This window comes from Etheostoma spectabile, chromosome 13 (assembly GCF_008692095.1).
Source record: "Etheostoma spectabile isolate EspeVRDwgs_2016 chromosome 13, UIUC_Espe_1.0, whole genome shotgun sequence".
Lineage (NCBI taxonomy): Eukaryota > Metazoa > Chordata > Actinopteri > Perciformes > Percidae > Etheostoma > Etheostoma spectabile.
This window is the reverse complement of record NC_045745.1, coordinates 25,255,726-25,276,473: the sequence shown is the minus strand read 5'-3', so window position 1 is coordinate 25,276,473 and position 20,748 is coordinate 25,255,726. Positions and strand designations below refer to the sequence as shown.

Genomic DNA, 20,748 nt, shown 5'->3' with positions numbered 1-20,748 from the left:
AGGAGTAATAGGGAGACCAAATGTATTGACAAATGTCCTTACAAAACCCATTGTTAAACTGTAATATTGCTTGCTGTTGAAAGGCTGATTGATTTATAGGATATTTCAAACCAGTTCTGAAAAATAAGGACTTGTTTTATCCTTCATGTAATACTTTTTTTCCAAATAAAATAACTGTGGGGGAAAATGTTGTGTTATTAAGTCCGGGATAAAAGTATTTGTTTGTTGAATGCAGGTTGAAAGACAAGACAACACACTCACGGTAGCCATTCAGCAGTCTTCGTCGTTATGTAGTACATACTCCGAGGCAGTAGGTGGCGCTTCAGTCTGGCTGACACACGCCGTGCTGTGTTGAAGGGCGAGGGCCGAGCGACCTATTAAGCTTGCGACGAAGAAAAGCAGTACAACTGTGTCGCAGTCGCACGGAGCTTTTTTCTAAACGACGGGTTGTCTTTGGTAAGTAGTTAGCTAAATTACCTAATTACACGTAAATGTAGTTAAAGGATAGCGTTCGGTCATTTGTTTGGTTAATCTTGACGCTAAGATGGACAAATGACTCACAACGTGAATGTCAGTTTGTTAGAGCTGCCTTACAAACTAACCCATGCTAGCTAGTTAAGTGGCCTTAGCAATACGATAAGGTTGTTAGCTCGACCTCCATTTCTTTTTGTTACCAACGCTAAATCCAAACAGCCTGAAACACTGAGTTAATGTTACTTTACTAGCGTCAATGCTGTGCTCGCCACTGCATTGTAGGAAGGGTGTGTTTCTACCCTCAGAGTAACGTGTGGGTCGTGTTAGCTATTTCTTTAGGTCTGCCAGTTGCTAAAACTATAAATGGAAACACGTCCTGCCCAGATGCCTCACCAGATTTAAGGAGACTGTAACTGAACCCACGGCGACCATAGGAACAAATTCAACCTACCTACCTACCTAAACACGAAGCCCATTTTAATAAGCAACCTTATTTGGTTACAATTTTTATCTTGCCATTTTGTTTGAAAAATGCGATAACAAAATCATAAAAAGCTAAACGAGCTCGTGCAGTTTCCACCGTGCTCTGGTGCCTGAAAAGGTTAAGTTTGATCCAGTAAACTGTTATCTTCGCTTGCTAGACCAATCGATACTGAGGGCGTTTTTACGTTTAGAGTTGGATTGCTCTCAGTAAGATCGTTTGATAAGCAACGTTATGTAAACTTGGAGCGTGGTTAGGTTTCGTTTCACACACACATCACAGAAAAATTCAAGCAAACCAAAATCCATCACGTGAGAACGTTTAATCCGTTTATTGGTCGGATGTCTATTTGGTGCAAGAAAATATACACAAAAATGAGCTAATTGACAGTAAAATAAATGGACAATGTGATCCCGTTGATTTCTAACGAGACCAGTGAATAGTGTCACTCCCCGAAGTAAGTCAAGTGCACTTTTGAGTCGCGCATGCTCAGATGTAAATGGTTTACGGCATAACGTGTCATGCTGAAATTTGTGAAATCCATGAAATAATAATTTTTGGTCATTACAAACAATAACAGAGCCATGCCATAATACCCATAGCTATCTATGGTTGTTTGATTAACAATAGCTCAAAACACCATTCAACTGACAACCTTGTTGTCTTTGATGTCTAACATGTAGCTAACCGTGAACGAACTTCATCAAGTAGGTCCATTCTTATTCTGTATTGATATTACAGAAGTCTCTCGTTAGCATCTTGTAGGCTGTTTGTCGCAAAGTGATGCATACCGGACTTACATCGGGAAGTGACAAATGGAGCTCAACAGTCCCGCCCACAGCGCGTTCCAGAAGTAAAAACCCATTGCAATTTCTCCATTGACAATTTGAGTATAAGCCATAACATTTTAACTGTCGATGGTAGACTTAAAACCAGCTACCACACGACTAAGCGATTTGTATATGCTCATATAGATGCCAAAAGTTCATGGGGCACCAACCTTGTTTTGCGAGAAATGTCTTTTATTCACAATGTCTTGGATGAGTACTTCTTTATTCACGATATGTGCACATGCGCAAGATAAGAATCTTGTTTTACAAGGATTAACAAACCATCTGTTCCCATGCCTCTGCCGAGAAGCTAATGTTAGTTCGGCTAATCGCTAGCTGACAGCTTGATTAAGACTTAAATAATGTCAACTCAAACTAAACACTGAGAAAACACACTATATTTTGGGGGTCTTATTATTACATGCTGTCTCAGCTAGTGATTAACTGAATTAGCTGCCTAAGGCATGGTCTAAAACGCTTTATATACAGATTTTTCCAGATGTCAATGGGAGACATAAATGGGAAATTTACTCCTTGGCTTCCAGAAGTAAGTTTTCCATTTAAATGGGAAATTTACTTCTGGAAGCCAAGGTCTTTCGGAGGAGAGGCAGAATTGTTGAGCTTGATAGTGTTGACGAGCTGACTGACCAGGTTAATTAACCCGACTGGTGTGACTAAACCGGGAGAATCGAGTGCCATACGTCAAAGAACTGACTCACTCCTTTTTTTTTTTACCTCATTAGCGTAGGAGTGCCAGTTTTCACATAACTATCACTAAAGTAGGCCTATATTAAAAGCACTTTCCCGGTGAGGGCTACTGTGCAACCTACAACTGAGCTTGAAGACGTAGATGTTACGTGAGCAACCTGTCTGAAATTTTTAAGTCTTCTGGTAGCTGTGGCAATAGAAATTTCAATCATTCCAAATCTTGCAGAGAGCATAAGTATATTTTAGGAGATAACATAGGCACAGGCTATGATTGCTACCCAAAATGCTAGTTAATATTAGTTATTAAACTTAAACGGCTAATGTAAGCCGAAACTGCCTGTGAGATTATCCCGGACTTTTCCTCTACTATGCGACTGTAAGTCGCGTGGTTATGACATAATTGTTCATAATCGTTCATAAATCATAACCTATTTTTACGCAAATGTTGGCTACGGAGCATACCGTGAGATACAAGGTAATTTGCTCTCAAAGTGGCGCAAAAATGAATGGCAGTCAATGGAATGCTAACGGTGGGTGAGTGCTAGGTGGCATCAAAATGGCGCCATAGGAGGTATACTTTGTAGAGGCTGGCTTACTCCCTTGTGTGTTCTGTGTGCAAATTTAAGTTTCCTTGGATGGTGAAGGAATTGGCTTACTCTGCTGTTTTCACTCTCCCCTAACCAGTCTCACTCCTCTTGCCTAAACCTAACCAATCCAACCAACAAATTCAACAAGTACTAGCCAATCAGAGGCAAAGTAGGGCAGCACATTACTTCCCCATCCCAGAAAACGCTAATCTTGTGCAGGGTTCTGGACCAGTCCTGAATATGGCACTGCGCCACCATGCACGGTTTGTGCTGTAGCAACAATTATATCTCCAGAAAAATCAAAAGAAGAATAATCTTTATAATTAGAATAGGGTTCCCAGCACTACTGGGAATGCGGGATTCCAGCCAGCTCGGACTTTGACCGAACTAACACTACTAACACTTGGACAACTCGCTCAGCTTTAGACTACAAGGTGGCAACTGTCAATTCAGGACGGGCCAAAAATTGTGTTTTTTATGAATCTAGCATTATATCTGCTTAAGGCTCATTGTTAAAACTCTATGTTTATTTTTTTTTAACTACAGGTTATTCACTCCCTTCCAAAGATGGTTCGACCACAATTTGGACCACCACGTTTGAAGCCCAGGTAATGTTTTGATCATGTGACGTGGCACTCAGAAACTTTGGTGATTATGTTCACAATTAAATCTTTTGTACTATTAGGAATTTAAACTATGTGCTGCCCCCTGTTTTTGTAAAATGATGGTATGTTTAATGTGGCATAGTGTGTTTTGTAATCCACAAATTTCTTTTTTTGTATCTTATCAGGCCATACGGAGATGGTCATGGCGTTGGACCTAGTGACGGGAATTACAACCATAACTCCAAAGGTCGAAGAGATGGCCAGGGCTACCCAGCAAAGGCCCCTTTTCACTGGAGAGATTCCAGAGGTAGAGGACGACCCCCAGTTGTCAGAAGAGTACCTCTGATGGGAGAGCAAAGAGAGCCACGTTTCAATCACTGGAGGTCCCAAAATCAGGATTCCTTTCAATCATACCCTCCCAAAATGGAACCACGTCATAGCCAGAAGAGGCCATCTCCATCTCGGCCAAACCGCCCCCCCCATGTTCAGCATCAGTCCTCCCCTCGCAATTTTGCTCATGGATCCGTGAGTCAAAGGGGCCCGCCTTTTCATGGCCACCCCTCAGGTCAGAGGTCACCCTCCCCAAGACATTTTCGCAACCACCCAGCCGACAGGAGGCCAGGCTCTACTCCAGCCTACCAGGGGTCTTTCAGGGGCCCCAAAAGGTCAGGTTTTCAGCATCAGGAGCAGCGGAATCGAGACCCTCGTGGGAATTACAGTCAAAGAGAAAGGCCCCATGAGCACTTAGGTCATGGCATGAAGCGCTGGAATGAAGCTGGAGCATTCTCTCATCCACACAATGGAGAACATGGGCCCTCTGGGTCACAGAGGAACCCCAGAGAGATGCATGGAAGAGGCTCATGTCCAGAGAGGTACAGGAGTGAAGCAACAACCCCAGCTGGGTAAAATTATTAAAAAGGAGGCCTGAAGCTGGCCCAGTCCTCCCAGTCACTGGGGGCGTATTTATTACTCCTACTCTGCCCCAACTCATAATTATTACAGGGGATTAATGGGGGTCTGATTAAATGTGGTTTCACCTGCCATTGAGAGGAGTTTTACATCTGTAATTGCTCTTTGAAAATGTACTACTCCTACCTGTTTCTTTCTGTCATGGCATTATGAAGGGGCTGCATTAAGATAAAAGTTAAAAGTTCCACCTCCCACTTAAAATGGCAATGGATCTATCATTGTAATGATTTCTCTATTGTTTGATGGATGTGCAGGTGGTCATCTGAGCAAGACTCCAGGCGGCAGCGTGGTCCGGTGGAGAGGCAGGGCAGCAGATCCAACAGTAGAGAGAGGGCTCATGATGTCCCTCACCTGCCCCCTTTCAGATCCCCCTCATGGAAAGGAGGTCCATCACCGTCATCTTCCTACCAAAGGGACCCTCAGGAGAGACAGATGGCAGGACCCCGTAAGAGGAGGATATCAAGCATCGGAATCCCCTCCTCAGACCCTGCACTGGAGCATGGCAATCCTAAACAGCCCAGGAGAGAGAGGCCTCAGCTGCTCAGTATTCCCAGGCCATTTGGTGGTAAACCTTTTTCTCCTAGGGATAGAAGTTTCCTGGTTAAGAGCAGACAAGTCGGAGCAGAGTCTCTCATGGGTCTCCAAATACCTCCATCTGCAAAACCCAGGTCTCATCTGGGTGACTCTGCCTCACAAGAAAACATTAGCTCTGTTCTTGCTATCAGGAAGAAACGTTTCCAGTCAAATGCAGTTCCCCTGAAAAAGCTGGAACCAAAGAGGGGGAAACCACAACAGTCACCCCCCAGAGAAGAAAGCAATGCCAGCAAGTCTTCAAGAGACTCTGATACAGACAAAGAACAGGTGGAGTCTCGCCGGTCCTTGAACACACACAGGTACGGTATATTCCTTCTAGCACTGTTCGCAGGGGCTTGATGATGATTAGGAGGTCAAGAAAGAATGTCTCAATGTGAAGGGGGTGCCGACTGTCGAAAATGGAGATGTCGTGATGAGCTAAATGTGCAACACTGATTCAGTTGATGAAAAACAGCAGAGGTTTTCAAATACCTCCCATGTCTGCGTGCATATGTTTCAAAATATCTTCCTATGATGTGGGCCGAAGAGAAAGTTCTAAGTGATGCACCATATCGATACAGCCAACCTGTTTTAAAGCTGACAAATGTTTAATACCCTTGATGAAGAGTGGAAAAAATAGTAGATCTGTGCTGTTGAAGGATTCTCCAGTTTGTCAGCATTACGCTTGAAACAAGTGCTCGTCAGCAGATTGTGAAGAACCTTCATCCTCATTAAAGAACAAATGCAATTTGAAGCTGAAGTTCCAACATGTATTGTTAAACTATATCTGAAGACATGAAGAGGACTGCACCTAAAATGCCTAAACCAGAAGTGCTATGCTGCCCCTTTGGAATTATTGGCAACATGGGCCATGGAAAAAGAGATGCTTTAAATGAATGTCCAACAAGTAGCAAGTTTGATCATGGGATGTACAAAACCAAAGCCGGCCTGAGCTGTGACACTTTGTTTTACATAAATATAATCACAATGTCAAGATGGATGACGGGGATTGCTGACAACAGAAACAACGAAAGCCAGAAAACAATGAAGAGGAATTTCTGTTGAAGGACGTAACTGGCCACCGGCCATTTTGACACAGTGCACTTGCATTCATGATAAATTAACCAATACAAACGCCGATGCAGATTTCTGACTCCATTGTTTATGCACATCAAATTAACAATAATGAAGCCTCTTTTTATAAAGTCCCAATGTGGTTACACTAGACTTTAAAAATAGTTAAAAGACAAAGACTTGGCAAACAATTGATCTTTTTGACTAATACACTGTCAATCACCATATTCAGGATCATCATAGAGCCGGAGTAATGCTCCATTTGTTTGTTACATAAAAGTGAAATTTGGAAGTGGAAATCTAGAAGCGTGCAAAGTAAATTAACCCCAGAAAGATTGGCTCATCAGAGTAGAATACCTGATTCTGCATCAAGTGACGTGTGAAACCTTGTTGATGGTCATCATTCCCGTTAAGCAGAACGAAGAGGAGTCAAACTACAACTTACACTTCACACAGTGCATTTAAATAGTGGGATTTTCTGCTGCCTTCACTCATGATAACTTCAAGGACACATGAAGACAATAATCAAGCATCAACCTTTCCAAGTGTTTTGATGAAATGCACCAGAGATGGTAAAGTCAAACCTGTGACCATGAAAAAACTATTTGGCCACTTCTATTCTAATCATATTAACAATGCCTGCAGTAAAACAGGAATTGATGTCATTTTAAATCCCTGGGCAACAGATAATCTATATCAAGTTGCTGAGAACACAAGGCTCTACATCTGATCTTCCTTATGACGGGACCCAATTGGGGAAACAAGATGAACCTGAGAGAATGGATTTCAAAGATCAGAACAAGAACTGAGTGTCCAGAATTCCAACTTTATGCTACATGGGGACAGAAGCAAGACCACTTTGGTACCACCTTGTCATAATCGTAATGTGAATGCATTTGATCTAAACCTACAAGTCAGCATGTGCTTGGGTCAGTTCCTATGTGTGACCTAAATGTCATAAGTGATGCGCATCATCAGCCTGACTGAAATCAGAATATTCAGTACCTGCTTTACAAGGCTAATGCAGCCAAAGTCCACGGCACCTAAAGTCTCTAAGCCAAACCCTGCATATGTCAACCTGCATTGACATTGCCTAGTATGAAGGACAAGAGAGTCACCATCAATTCTTGGCACTTAATCCCACTGTAACTTCAAACTACTACACAAAGAGGACAGTGCTAGCTGATACTGCTAGCCCATTGACTGTACGGGACCAATGGGACATCGTTGTTAAATCCCTGCCTATTCCTAAATGATGCCCAACGCCCCAGATGTTAAGAAGATCGGGAGATGTGAAAGAAGAACAGGAGAAGTAAAGGAATACAGTCTCACTTGTGGGGACTGCAAAGCCATTAGTCGGTGGACTTGAAACCAGGACTTGTTTGTCGGCAGACAAATGCTGGATCATCTCTCAAAACCACCGCACAGCTATGGAGAATAAAAAGCTGACATAATCTCCAGCCTGGATGTGTTCTGCCTTTCACTTCAGAACTACAGGTGTCTCCCAAGAATGAAATCTTGTGAAACTCTTTGGATGATGATGATGATTGAAGACAACTAAAGGACCTAGGAATGACCTGATGAGACAACCTTCTGAAGTACAGTCCAACGATCAAAGCAAGACATTGTGCTTCTAAGAGAGGGATGATAGAAGATTTGGTATCTTAAAGTTGTCTCCGAGATTTTCCTGCTCACTTCGATCACTGAGTAAATGAAGAGGGCTCAGATTGAATCAGGGTACAAAAATAGGAGTAAAGAAGCATGGACATTCCATGGTTTTTGTAAGTACCCATGTGATCAGTGACTTTGTGATCATTTGTCTGCCTGCAAAACAGTGCTGTTCATTACTCATTATTTCTGAAAGTTGACAGGGTGATTATATATATATTTTTTACTTGCAATCTGTTTTCTTTTAAACACTGATAACTTGAATGATGTGATGTTAATGTATCCAGGTCACATTAAGATGTCTATACACTGACGTAGATCTTACATGACACTCGTATAGGAATGCTGATGGCATTAACACTGCTTCCACTGATCTCTCCCCAGATCTTCTCCCATTGAGAAACGGGACCTTGTTATTTTGTCCCACTGGCCACCTGGGCCGAGCTCCTCCTCTAAGGACGGCTCGCCTACGAAAGATCACAGCCCAGAGCAAAAGAATGGTAAGTCAGTTCTTTTCTCGCGTATTATTTGGTAAGGGGAAACCATAGGCTGGTATCTTATTATACAAATTGTTTTGATAACATATATAAGCTTCAGCGACAGAGGTTTATTATCTTATCTTTTTTTTTTTTTCGTAGAACGCAGTTCAGATCAAGGTGCCGCACCAAACAGTCGACTATCAAAGACGAATGATTCCAGATCATTCCCTGAAGACCGAAGACGGGGCTTTATGGATAAGAGGGTGTTTAGGTACATTTCATACAATCAGTATTTCTCAGTGTTTAAAACAAGGTTCTATTTCATTAGCAAGTGCAGTGTCTTCCAGTAGGTCAAATGCAAACTTTATGCAGAGCGTGTCCAGTTTTTAATGTTCCTTTGCTCTTTGCAGGCCATTTAATATGATGCAGGACAACCAGAGAGGCGGGAGGCCCTTCAGGAGACCAGGACCAGGACCCATGCAGGTGAGTGAAACATTTATTGGTGAGCATGTGCAGGGCTTGTGCCTTTCTATATGAAAATTCACAAAGAATTACCTCCATAATTGTAGTCACAAGCAAAGCCTATATATTTAAAGATTTGGGATCCATATTGCAGTTTTGAAATGTTTCATTTTATTGAAGTAAAGCAAATGTGACTAAGTGAAAAGGAGTAAGCGGCCATTAGGTTTTTTCTAACTCACATTATTTTGTAAGTTTTTTTGTTTTTTTAGCTTCTTGGGTGTGTATTGCCTTTATCGTTTGAGCCGTAACATCATGGTTGAATCATTACTGTGAATAACCACTGAAGTATGTCAGCTTGCGTGTTTTGTCAGATGTAATATATTTATACTGCACTGTATTGTTTTAAGTTTAGATGGAAATGGAATAAATAAGGGGCATTGCACACTGTATGTACTTAGCCTTCATCGTTGTGTTTTACAGAGACCAAAGTTCACCGTTGGTCCAAGGAAGATGGGTCCTGAACAATCTGGACATTTTAGAAGACCACTCATGGTAAGCAAACCGTTTTGACAGATCACTTGGTTCTTCTGGAAAATGTAAAATGGCTCATTGCTTCTTACTTTTAAATAATATTTGAATTTTTTTTGTGTTTTATAAGGAGAGCTTAGTGCCACGACCCTTCCCAAATCAGAGGCCAGTATTCAGGAAAAGTCACACTATCATGTCGAAATACCGCACCATGAGAGTAATGCGTCAGCGTCCACCCTACAACAGAGGACCTAACCAACAACGCTGGTGATAACCTCTGGTAAGTTTTTATGGTGTGTACCTGTGGGGGGGGGGCAGAAGGTTGAATTCAATTTGCATGCAGTGTCTTCAAACAGTGTAGTATTGTCCATCTTCTGACCAAATTTAAGCTTATTTGGTACTTTGTGTCAGTTGTGTAGCTGTGCTAGTCATTTATTCATTGTAAAGAAATCTTGATTATCACAACAAAGTAAAATCTATTATTTAGATCTTCAAGAAATGTTTCAAATTGGTTTTTTGTTTTTTTCCTTGATCTTAGCACAGGTCCTACATTCTGCAGGCACGATTTTGGAAAATCTCATCAAGGTCTTCTCTGCTGGATGGACTGCACAACCTCTTCCTACACTACAATCCCAACCTGCCTGTGTATTGTGGAAATGTTTCAGATTCATATATGTACTGTAGTGTAAAGTACTGCAGTACTTACGTTTTAGATATGTATAATGTATGGCATTACATGATGCTGTCCTGCTTTTTTTCTTGTGTATAATTATTTGAGGGTTTCTGCTTGTGATCTTGGCAGTCTTCATTTTACTGAAATAGATTTAGCTTTTTCTTTGTTTACCAGCAATTATCGTTTTTAAGTGTGTCAAGTCCAAAGAAACGTTTGTACAAAGACTTAACACATGAGCTGTCTCCTCTTTGATTAACCATGATTGTTTTGATTAGAAACAGCACCTTGTCTAACGACGCTTAGCTACTACTTGTAAAACTTGTATAATCACATGTTCAGTTTACTGTTTCAGACTTGAAATAAAATCAAATTTAACAAACTCTTTTTGAGTTGCCTTTTTTTGCTTGTATATTTGGACAAAGGACAGAATCAATTTGTCAGTGATGCTGTTTGTAAGAATCGTGAAACCTAGAATCCCTCTTTATTTTAATACATAATTGTTAGCTTTATTTCCTAACTTAAAGAAAATCTGGATTTACACTTAATTTTTCTTATACTTTTATATACAACATAATTAAAAGTGATTTAATGATATTGCAGAATTACCTGAACATGTTTAAAGTTGTACAACAGTCAAGTATTTTAATTTCCATTAAGTGGGGGGGGGGGACTTGAATTAGATGCAGCAGGGGCTCAAGTGGATCAAGCTTGCTGGTTCTTACATTTCCCATGATGCAATTCATTAGTCTATTTATTTTACCTGTTTCTTTTAAACTCCACACATCCAGTTTGTTACTCAGGCTATCTGTCCTAGTCTTGAGTCCAAGCTTAGTCCATCATAATTATATTAAGGTGATCCCTAATATGATTTATGATTATTTCATCAGGGTCATTTAAAAAAAACAAAATTAGCAATCTCCCTCCAGAGCCACATGATACAACTGACTAGCAAACTGGACTTCATGTGTAAAATCAGTGGAGTGAGTGTTGTACTGTTTAGCCAATCAAAAACACTTCCTTGGGTTTCACCATAAAAGTCACCATCCTTTCTGCTTTTCTTCCTCTCAGTACTATAAACCTCACCGTTTGCATAACTGCGCTCCAGTTCGTCCCTTTGAACATACCCCTCGCCCTTCAGCCCGTGACGGCCTTCGCTCTGCCCCAGTGATATTTGGAAGTGGACTGGAGCTAAACTTAGCCCTGACAGTAGGCTCGTCATCACAACATACTCAGCACACCACAGCGGGTTACAATGGACAGTGTCCCGTTACCACAGATGCTGCTGTATCTCACTGGTGTCACCGGCCAAACAAGGTTAGTGTGTTCCCCAGATCCTTGACTGTAACTGACAATAATCTTGTAATTTCTTTCCTTTATTTACTTTTGATTGTACCGTATAGTCTGTCACTGTGCTGCTTTCTGTGCATTTGGCTCTGGCATGTATTGCACATTTGTTCACTACACTGCTGTGGCATGAGAGAAACAGGTGCCTCTAGTCCAGTGTACCACCCACACTTAGTTTCCCCCACTTTGATTTCAGTTTTAATGTACACACTTATTTATTATACATTTTCTTAAGATGTAGCATGATGTGTGACTGCACTGAGCTGACTTGGTTTCTGTTGACTTCTGCTCCACTGACTTACTCCAATCTGTCATTTGTAGATGTAGACTTAAAGACTGCAGGCTTTTCTATTCTTTCACTCTCTACACTTGTATTCCTCTCTGTCACGATGGGCAGCTATAGTTCAGCCCTCATTCCTGGTAAGCCTTGCAACTATTATTGTTACAACTATCTGTTGCAACATACTTTGAAACACATGCTTGAATGCTACATGTTGAAAAGGGGGAATTACAATGCAGGCTTTGGAATCACAAACGTGGGTTTATAACTGTGAAAATGGCCTAGATTCTCCATAGCGATGGGTTTAAATTAGTTCTGCAAGTGTTGTAACATCTATTCTCCGTTTTTCACTGAAGACACTGAAGAGTTTGATTCAGTTGTGTCGATGGCAGAGAAGCTGAATGAGCAGGTAGCTCATGCTGCAGATGAGAGGTTACAGTCAGAGCTTCAGACTCTGGGAAGTATACACATTTTTATTAAAAATTATCTAGAGTTGTTGTATTATCCAGTTAAACAATACTATTATAACTTAGCTCACTGTGTGAAAGTGTGTCTGGTGTGTTTGCGTCCCATTTGTCCTTGGGATAAATTTAACTTTTGAGTTGCCTCATACACACACAGCCACGTACAGCAGCGGGAGATATCTACTTTAACACCTTTCATAAAACAAGGTTAAAAGGTACTTTGCCCTGTAATGAATGTGAGCTATATTTTCAGAATTGTACTTGCATTAAAACATTTTTTGTTCAAACTAACATTGGGTAAACTACCTTTTTAAATGCCTTTTATTTATCAGATGTCTCAAACTAGACTTAACTTACAGGTAACACTCATGATGGAGGAGGAAAAAAAAGAAAACCAGGGTGAAGAGCCGGATTCTTTAACACTTCAAGAAAATTCTCAGGAAACAAGCCACAATGGGTCTGCCCTGCCTGTGAGTGTAAAAGAGAAAGTGAAGGTTTTACACACTTCCAAATTCAAATTGATATTTCACACATGTTGTCAGTTAGTAATGTTGGGTTATTTTCCACAGGCATCAGCATCCAAAGGTGTTCCTATGCAGTCCTTCATCTCCCTGTTACCCAAGGCTCTCTCTGCTGTCCTACATCCGACGCTGCCCCCACACATCAACTCCGAGCCCCAGCCGAGCATAAATCCACCGAGCCTGCAACAACTGCAGACAGATCTGAGAGACCTGAGGGACCAGTTTGAACTGATGAAGAGTCAGCACAAGTAGGGCGTTGTCAATGGGGTTTATGTTTCCAACCTGCCCTCATGGGTGCATGACACTTGCATCCCTGCATCCCTGCCTTTGTCGTATTTCTTTCCACTAATCTGACAATATCTCGTGTTCTAGCAAAGAAATTAAACTGCTGATGAATGAGCTTGATGAGGAGAAAAGGATTCGCTTGACTTTACAGGTGCGTGAATAAACAAAGGGATTTATGTAGCTGCAAGGACAAGCTAAATAATGTTATTTTGTTCTTGTTTGCTCCTTTGTTCTTTTTGATAATATAAGAAACTGTGCAGAATTATTTTAAGGTGACAATATTCGCACTCATGGTTTGATTTGTTTTGTTTTAGATGGAGATTCAACGGATGAAAAAGCACATGTCTAAATGAGTGGAGAACTTCACCATCATGAAAGACGGTGAAAACATATTTTTTTTTAAGTTTAAAAAAAACACATCCTCGCTCCTTTTTGATGAAAAAGTATAATAGCCAAGAGGGCCGATGTTTTTACTGAGTCATTGCTGAAAATTGGTGCGGTACAGTGGGATTAGACTGGATATAAGAGAAGAGGATCTGTTGACTGTTCCCTCTGGAAATGAGCAGTAGAAGGCCCTGCTATACATTTAATTTGTTTTATTTCTGTAGTTGGACTTAATAACTATGGAATCTTAAATCCTGTAGTGGGGTACATGGGCGTAACACAAAATTGTGGTCCACATAGAAAGGTTGTTGTTTGGGCCCCTCTCTGCAGCCACAGCTATTCATTCTAGCATCTTTTGCCCCCCCCCGTCCGATAACCCTGGTGGGGTACGTGCTTTCCAAAGTGTATTTAGGTTTTAATTATTTGTTTCCCATAGGCTGTTGGCCTAAATATGTGTTGGAGATGATCACTGTTGAATTGGTTTATTATTTTCTCTTTTATCCAGCTGTGTAGAAAACATCTGACAGAGTGGACATGTAATAAAAGCCAGCAGCTAATCAGCTATCAGTAGTTTATGATAATGTGATGTCGGGGCGCAAACTTGAATTGTCCATCATATTTAAGGTGCATATAGATTTCAAAAATGTAATTTTGCCTATTTATCGTGCCAAAAATGTACTAAGATGTCAGTGAATTCCTGTTCATGTTGATGTGTAGGAGCATTGTGAATTTATTAAAGGTGTTGGACATTATTCACTTGACTTTTTATTAATAATTAAGGATGCATCCATATACACAAATAAATATAAAGTTACAAGTGTTCTCAAAAAACTTTTAAAAAAAATGTAAGAAAGTAAGACAGAGGAGTAAAAAAGCCTTGATTTTGTTGTTGCAGTCACCAAGTCCATTACTGAGATAAGGTTGGGTTATTATGAGATACATTTATTTTTAAATGCATTAACAAAAATTCTAATTCCCCTACAAGTGAATTGCATATAAATTCCCTTTTCAGACAATATTTTTCTTACAAAAAACACAAAAACCCCCCCCAAAAAATAACATATACACCATATATAGTATATACACATTTCATTTTTAGATCACAAATGATCACATCAAAGCCAGGTTAGCACTTTTGATTTGCTACCTTTGCAGTCCTTACTGTACAATCCGTGAGAAACTGAAGTGACGGCTGAATCTCTTCCAGTATGAATTTTTTGACGTGGGGTCCAATTTAGTTTCAGAAATTGGATTCTTCACAGGAAATTGGCCTAAAGGTAAACGCTTTGTTCTCCTCGAGAAGGATGTCATATCGACAGAGAGGCCTGTGAAGGACAAGGTCAACATTACTGAAATAAAAGCAGCTTTTTAATGCAAAATACATCAGATTTCTGAAAGATATTACACACTTTTAAAAATCCGTACATGTTACTCATACCTCTCCTTACGTTCCAGATGTGTTAGACGGATGCGGAGAACACGGAGCTTATATTTGGGCTTGAGTACATTCGAAGAGGAGAATGTGAGAGACACTTTTTCCACTGACTGAAGGTCTTTGTCAAACTGGGCAAGCAAATTGGTCTCTGTGTACTTCTTGAACTTGGGTGCTTTACTGGTGTAAAAAAAATAAAAAAATAAAGATGTTGGCAGTAAGCAGTAACAGAAAGACAAAGAGAAGTCATGGTGGAATATTTGCTACAGGACTTATGATAATAAAGGGAAGACTTACTGGTCAATGGTTGCCACTGCCTCTTTACCGTTACCGTGCAGTTTCACAGTTATGTATCCCCATTGTACATTCTTGTTCCATATCATCACCTCCAACCTGTAGTTTGTCTCTGAAACATTCAAATTCATATTCATAGATATGTTCACCATTTTGAAATGAAATAATACGCCCTGTTAGAACTGATACGGCAGACCATGGCATAGCTTTTAATAGCAGCTTTCCACATACAGTGTAACGCCAATAATGTGGGACAAAACTGCATTCAGTGAAACAGTTTACCCAAAAAGCGCAATGTAGTAGTTATTTGAAAATTCACTGTAGCAATTTTGTGCCATGACGCACCAGAATCAAATAAACTTTTTCAGATAAAAATTTGGTGTTAGGAAGGGCTCTTAGACAGAACGCTGATTTATTTTAGTTGGCCTTGGGATGCATTTCAAGTTGTAAATCCTCTGGCCTGTTTTAAGAGAAGTTTTAAACATTTGCAACTTTAACCATTTGAGATGCTAGATGCTCACTTTCATACTGTTTGCATCATTTAACAAAATGCATTTTAATGTGAACCACACTGGGACTAAGGGGCTTTCTGTGCGTTTCTGTCAGGTTATTAAGGTTCTGATTGTGATTATTAGTGTTGTGTTACTTACTGCAGAATGGAGAATCTGCATTTGTGGTGAAGTAAGTTTTTGTCTGGCCCAGCCTCAACAGGACCTCTTTCCAATCTGTGACATCATAACCTGGATTTGAGTGAAACATCTACATCAGGTCACATCCATTTAGACCACCTATCTTGTACAAAATAAAACAAATGCATGTAAAAATCTTCAATAATATGAGATAATTAAAGTACCAACCAAAGACAGGACATCCAGCAGCACCAAAGCGGTCACAGTTCAAGCAGTTACCATCTAGAAAGTCTTTGTAGGAGGAGCAGGGGAAGGCCTTGCTGACACACGTCCTTTCCACGGAGTCAAGGAAGAGGAACACTGATCTCTGGTGGTCGCATTTAAAATAGGATCCACCTGCACAGGGGTATGTCATCGTTACCAGTGCCTGAAATGGGCCAGTACTATACCAACATTCATCGGACATTCAGCACCCTAATCTAGCCCCGATGGAATGTTCCTTTGTTTCAATATATATCATCTAAGACATATGTAATGATCATGTCTTCCAACTGCTGAATTAGGGTGCTGCACTGCCACCTTTTTTTGGACCACTTCAGGCACTGCTTGTTAGCATGCAGCATATAAATCTTAACACTTTGTACACAAAGATTATTGATTAACAATTTAAAGAGACCTTACCAGAAAAGATGGTCTTTGGGCAGCCAGGTTGGTCTGCTCCACCATTAGCATAGAAGTCGATGTGACCCAGAGGTTCCCTAAAGCCAAGTGCTGTGAATGACATGCCAGTAACAATAATATTAATAATGTATATGGCACATTTAAAACAATTGGAAATGACTGAGATAATAGTATAACAGTATTTCAGTTTAACTGACCATCTATGTCTGTGTGCAGGACATCCACAAACTGGGCATCTGTGGGGTCCAGTCTGCGCTCTGGAGGGTTGCCAGTGAATTGAGGCCCAGCTGGATCCAGAGCTGCAAACATCACATCAGTAGATCTCAGTAGAGCTTCAAGTTTATTCTTAAACTCAACATTAGCTTATGTTATTTTTCACCTTATTGTAATAATTTAGGTATCACTAAGTTTAAGACCCTTTGCTGCTTTACTTCCTTTCCTTTTTCAAATAATCTCCGCTGCTTTGGACTGTGTCCCAATTACTTTCAAACTAACTTCGACCCATCTGACCCGACCAGTGGTGCTCTATTTACACAAAAGTTTTTTGATACTATCATGTCTGGTTTCTGTTTTATTTGACTGAACTCCAGGCGTCTGGACCAGTTTTTGGTGTGTACCCAATACTTCTTCACAGTGCGGAACTGGATATCTGTGGGATTAATATCTCAGTAGGGATTTTGGGTGGAATCATCAAAACTAAGTCAATTGTTTCGCGGTGACTACACTGCCCAGATGGCCAAAACCTGGACTGTGATATGTGGCGGCAACTTCACCTTGAAATAATCTGCGAGGTTTGACAAACTCTTTGTGTTATACGTTGTGATGTTAGAAATCTAGGAATTCAAGTTAATTTAAGTGTCATAGTTATTATGAAATGTCATTGGTAAGCATCTCAGCTAACGTTTATACTGATGCAAAAAATAAGTGCCCAAAGGTTGTGTAACTAAATAAATGGTGGTGGAAATACGTGCAGTATTGATTTTATTTGCAAGACATACACTTCTTCACCAATGTCCATACTATGTTTGCTACTTTCTGTAAAGAAATGTGAAGCTGTTTCGTATTAAAGTATGAATGGTTATCATTATTATTATAGCGCTGTTTGACTTTGAATATGTACACCCTTACCTGTAATTCTTCCGAGTAACCCATTCAGGTTAGCACCTATTAAGCCTGATATATGAGCCCCAAGACTGACTCCGATCATGTGGATGGAGCTCAGAGAGGCACCATGTCCCTGAAGAGATTGGTCATTAGTCTGGTTACACATAACAGCAAGACACAGCAGAGATGGTCACAGAGAATGTCAGATATATCTCCTACCTGCAGCATTTTAATGAAAGCAGTGAGGTTGTTGGCCGTGTTGTACGCGTTCTCCACTGCCTTTAAATAATTCACATTGGCAGCTCCGTGGTTCCAGTCCACCACTATGACATTAAGGTCTTCCCTGGCCAGCAGCAGCTCTGGGATCTGCCGCACCCACACAGGTGGAGATCCCGTGAGCCGATAGCCATGAATGACGAAGGTGGTTGGTCTGGACAAGTTAAACTGGGGATGGGCGGACAGGTCCGTGTGGGACACGAGTGTACCACAGGTGCCATTATCCCTGGTGTACAGCAACAACCTAACTTTGAGGCTGGTTCCAATGAATGCGTGGCTGAGATTTAGATCTGTAAATTCTTCACATCTCTGAGCTGAGAGGGATGGCGAGAAAATAGGAGCAGACAGAGAAAGGTGTATTTAGTTAGGGGTAAGATGACAGCTGACCATTTTGAAATTAACAAGCATTGCTCAAGAAGCCTTAATATTTTTATCGACTTCTCATCAAAAGTTTCTGCCATCATCAGTGAAATAGTCCCATAAATGAGTCGGTGTGTGGGTGGAATCGATGCAACACTTGGTTGAATCGGTTTTCAAACACAGCTCGTCCACCGGAGAGACGTGTCATGAATCAGTTTGACTGGGAAAGCAAACAACTTGTGGACCAATGTACTTAAAATATAAGCAGTATGCAGACAATTCACATCAACTAGATCACTGACACATAGTCAAGGAGCCTTTTATAGACTAGCAAAAATGATGACAGAGGTTAGGACAAACGGTAAGTGCATCCACAACCAATAATGTCTGGAAGTGCAGTGAAATGGGGCATTTAATTATGACTAAATGCTGTTTAAACAACCCAACCAATTGGGAATTGAGAAAGAATTTTCATTTCTTAATAAAAAAAACTTCACAAAAGTGAAAAGTATGACAAGTTCTACTGAGATGGAGGAGCTTCATGAGAAATGCCATAAGCTAATTTTAGTGTTACACAACATATGTGGCTTTCCATATAGACTGTACATCACATTTCCATGACTGCATCAGCTGAGAGCCGTGGAGCTCTACATAGTGCCTGTGGTTTTGTAAACCACAGTGAAGGCCCTTCACTCAATTGTATTGGTGTTCTTGTGAAATGTAGATCTTCAAATGTTGCATGACTGTCCTTTTTTTCCCCAGGAATACTTTGATTTACACTTACTGACAACAATGACTGTGTGTATCAGGATTAAAATCTGAAAAACTGACACCTTCCAAAATAAAAAAACCCAGAAATCAATATTATATATAAAATAGAATAAATATGAACGTAAATCATTTCAGTTAGTTTTTTAGCTATCACAACTGAAAAAAGTTGACAGCCTTAATTTCCATCAACTCTCGTGACGTTGAACCACAGATATTAAAGAGACTTGAAATAAGATGGCACTGTGCTGTAATCTACACATATTGTTTATGGCCGTAACTGTTTCCCATCGGACACTAAAGTAGCTCAAAGAAGAAACATTAGTCATCAATGCTATTTTCTAACCATGTGTTTTGTTGGTGTAACTCTGAGACGTTACACCTGGCCCTAATAAAAGCAAAACTAAAACTACTGTAAAACTAAATATATAAAAAGTAAAAACAGCTTTTTTGAAGAACTTGACCGAAAAACAAATTGTGTGTGTGTGTGTGTGTCTTCATACATTTAAACTCAGAGTGTTATGCTTTGGGCTTTACCTTTGTATATTTGAACAGTTGTCAGCAGGAGCAGTGTCAAATATTGCCACAGGAACATGCTTTACACCAGCACGTGTGAATAATCTGTACATAGAGCCAGGCCACGTGAAAACACACCAGTCAGACATTTTTGGCTCATAATATATTAAACAGAGCAAATCACTTGCACAAACACAACAACAACAGTAACACAAGAATACTGTCCTAACCATTCAGCTGTTTCTCTGACACTCACTGGACCGAAGCAAAGAAAAGAGATGCTACTCTACTTACCTTCCAATGTCATGAATGAGTGGAAAAAAACTAATGCAGCCTACAAGTTCCGTGACATTTAAGTAACTTGCAGGCTGAAAATCTGTTTTTTAGCCCCACCCACTGTGATTAATCTCAAACAATGTCATTGTACAGTAAGAGAAACTGAAATCTGCAAAAATCTGTCTGCAACTAAGTTCTTCTGCTACAGTACGCCTCATGTTTACAGTGTGCCAGTGTTCAGGGTCTTCCTTAGATGTAATTTAAGAAATGTGAAAACAATGACAAACATGCCATTCTTATCAGAGTCTTACCTTTGCCGTAGGATAATATTTCCTGGTCTGGTGAGTCAAAGGTCCAGAATATTTCATGTCTGTTTGAATAACCACATATTTGGGACAGAGTTCACTTCAGGAAGTGAGAGGAGGAACTACTACTCCCACCCTGCATGCTCTCACCAGGATCACCACACCCCTCGGGTCATTGTGTCCACAGGTGAAACATTCCTGTGAAGTCACAACTGATTCCTGCGTACTCAAACCGGTTCTTGTTGTCTCCTTTCTGGATTTTGAATCTGTGAAAACAACCGAGTCCCTGTTTCTTTCCCCATCCTTATTCCTTTTCAAGAAATCCAGAGTGAAAGTGAAACATGTTGTGTACATTTCCAAGAATTTGTCCCTTTCGCAGAAAGGACTATTTTTAGTTTGAAATGAACAAGTATTTACAAATTCCATTACACTTACAAGACGTTGCTCAACACATTGTATTCCATCATTAAACTCAAGATTTCCCCACACACTGTATAGGGATTAGTATAGGCCTACAGTAAATATGATTAACCTGTCATGGGCATTTCTGCTCTAGCGTTGGAAGAAGTTTCCATCCATCATTATTTATTGCTAAATGTTTTTAGAAGAGGTCTTTGCTTTTAGCTTTCTACCTCTCCTGCTCAAGGTTTTTTCTTCTTTAAAGTCACGGTTTTGTCCTTATGTCAAGTTTCTGTATTATTTGGTTTCATGTTTTCTG

General features: G+C 40.3%; 2 protein-coding genes and 1 long non-coding RNA gene across 6 annotated transcripts; 1 reads left to right on the top strand and 2 right to left on the bottom strand.

Moving 5' to 3' along the window:
• Nucleotides 1–307: 307 nt before the first annotated feature.
• Nucleotides 308–10,491, top strand: si:ch211-114c12.2 (serine/arginine repetitive matrix protein 1). Of its 3 annotated transcripts, none has more exons than XM_032534277.1 (10): nt 308–456; nt 3,627–3,688; nt 3,871–4,557; nt 4,909–5,547; nt 8,354–8,469; nt 8,608–8,719; nt 8,859–8,931; nt 9,391–9,462; nt 9,569–9,718; nt 9,977–10,491. In XM_032534277.1, the coding sequence occupies exons 2-9, from the start codon at nt 3,648–3,650 to the stop codon at nt 9,707–9,709; spliced, it is 1,881 nt and encodes a 626-aa protein (XP_032390168.1). In that variant the 5' UTR covers nt 308–456; nt 3,627–3,647; the 3' UTR covers nt 9,710–9,718; nt 9,977–10,491. The 3 variants fall into 3 exon arrangements, with proteins under 3 accessions (XP_032390168.1, XP_032390167.1, XP_032390166.1); XM_032534276.1 differs by having other exon boundaries at nt 3,871–4,587; nt 9,982–10,491; XM_032534275.1 differs by having other exon boundaries at nt 3,871–4,587.
• On the bottom strand, nt 7,802–20,458 carry LOC116700813 (uncharacterized). The gene is made up of 3 exons (XR_004334740.1): nt 20,448–20,458; nt 11,724–11,730; nt 7,802–8,148 (listed from the first exon to the last, which is right to left on the bottom strand). It is a non-coding gene; the product is annotated as an uncharacterized LOC116700813 (long non-coding RNA).
• lipia (lipase, member Ia) lies at nt 14,315–20,290 on the bottom strand. Of its 2 annotated transcripts, none has more exons than XM_032534278.1 (11): nt 20,037–20,290; nt 19,471–19,554; nt 17,749–18,119; nt 17,554–17,662; nt 16,623–16,724; nt 16,426–16,515; nt 15,973–16,140; nt 15,766–15,855; nt 15,119–15,227; nt 14,828–15,001; nt 14,315–14,714 (listed from the first exon to the last, which is right to left on the bottom strand). In XM_032534278.1, exons 2-11 carry the CDS (start codon nt 19,526–19,528, stop codon nt 14,630–14,632), a joined length of 1,356 nt encoding a protein of 451 aa, XP_032390169.1. In that variant the 5' UTR covers nt 19,529–19,554; nt 20,037–20,290; the 3' UTR covers nt 14,315–14,629. The 2 variants fall into 2 exon arrangements, with proteins under 2 accessions (XP_032390169.1, XP_032390170.1); XM_032534279.1 differs by lacking the exon at nt 20,037–20,290 and adding an exon at nt 19,744–19,972.
• Nucleotides 20,459–20,748: the final 290 nt, after the last annotated feature.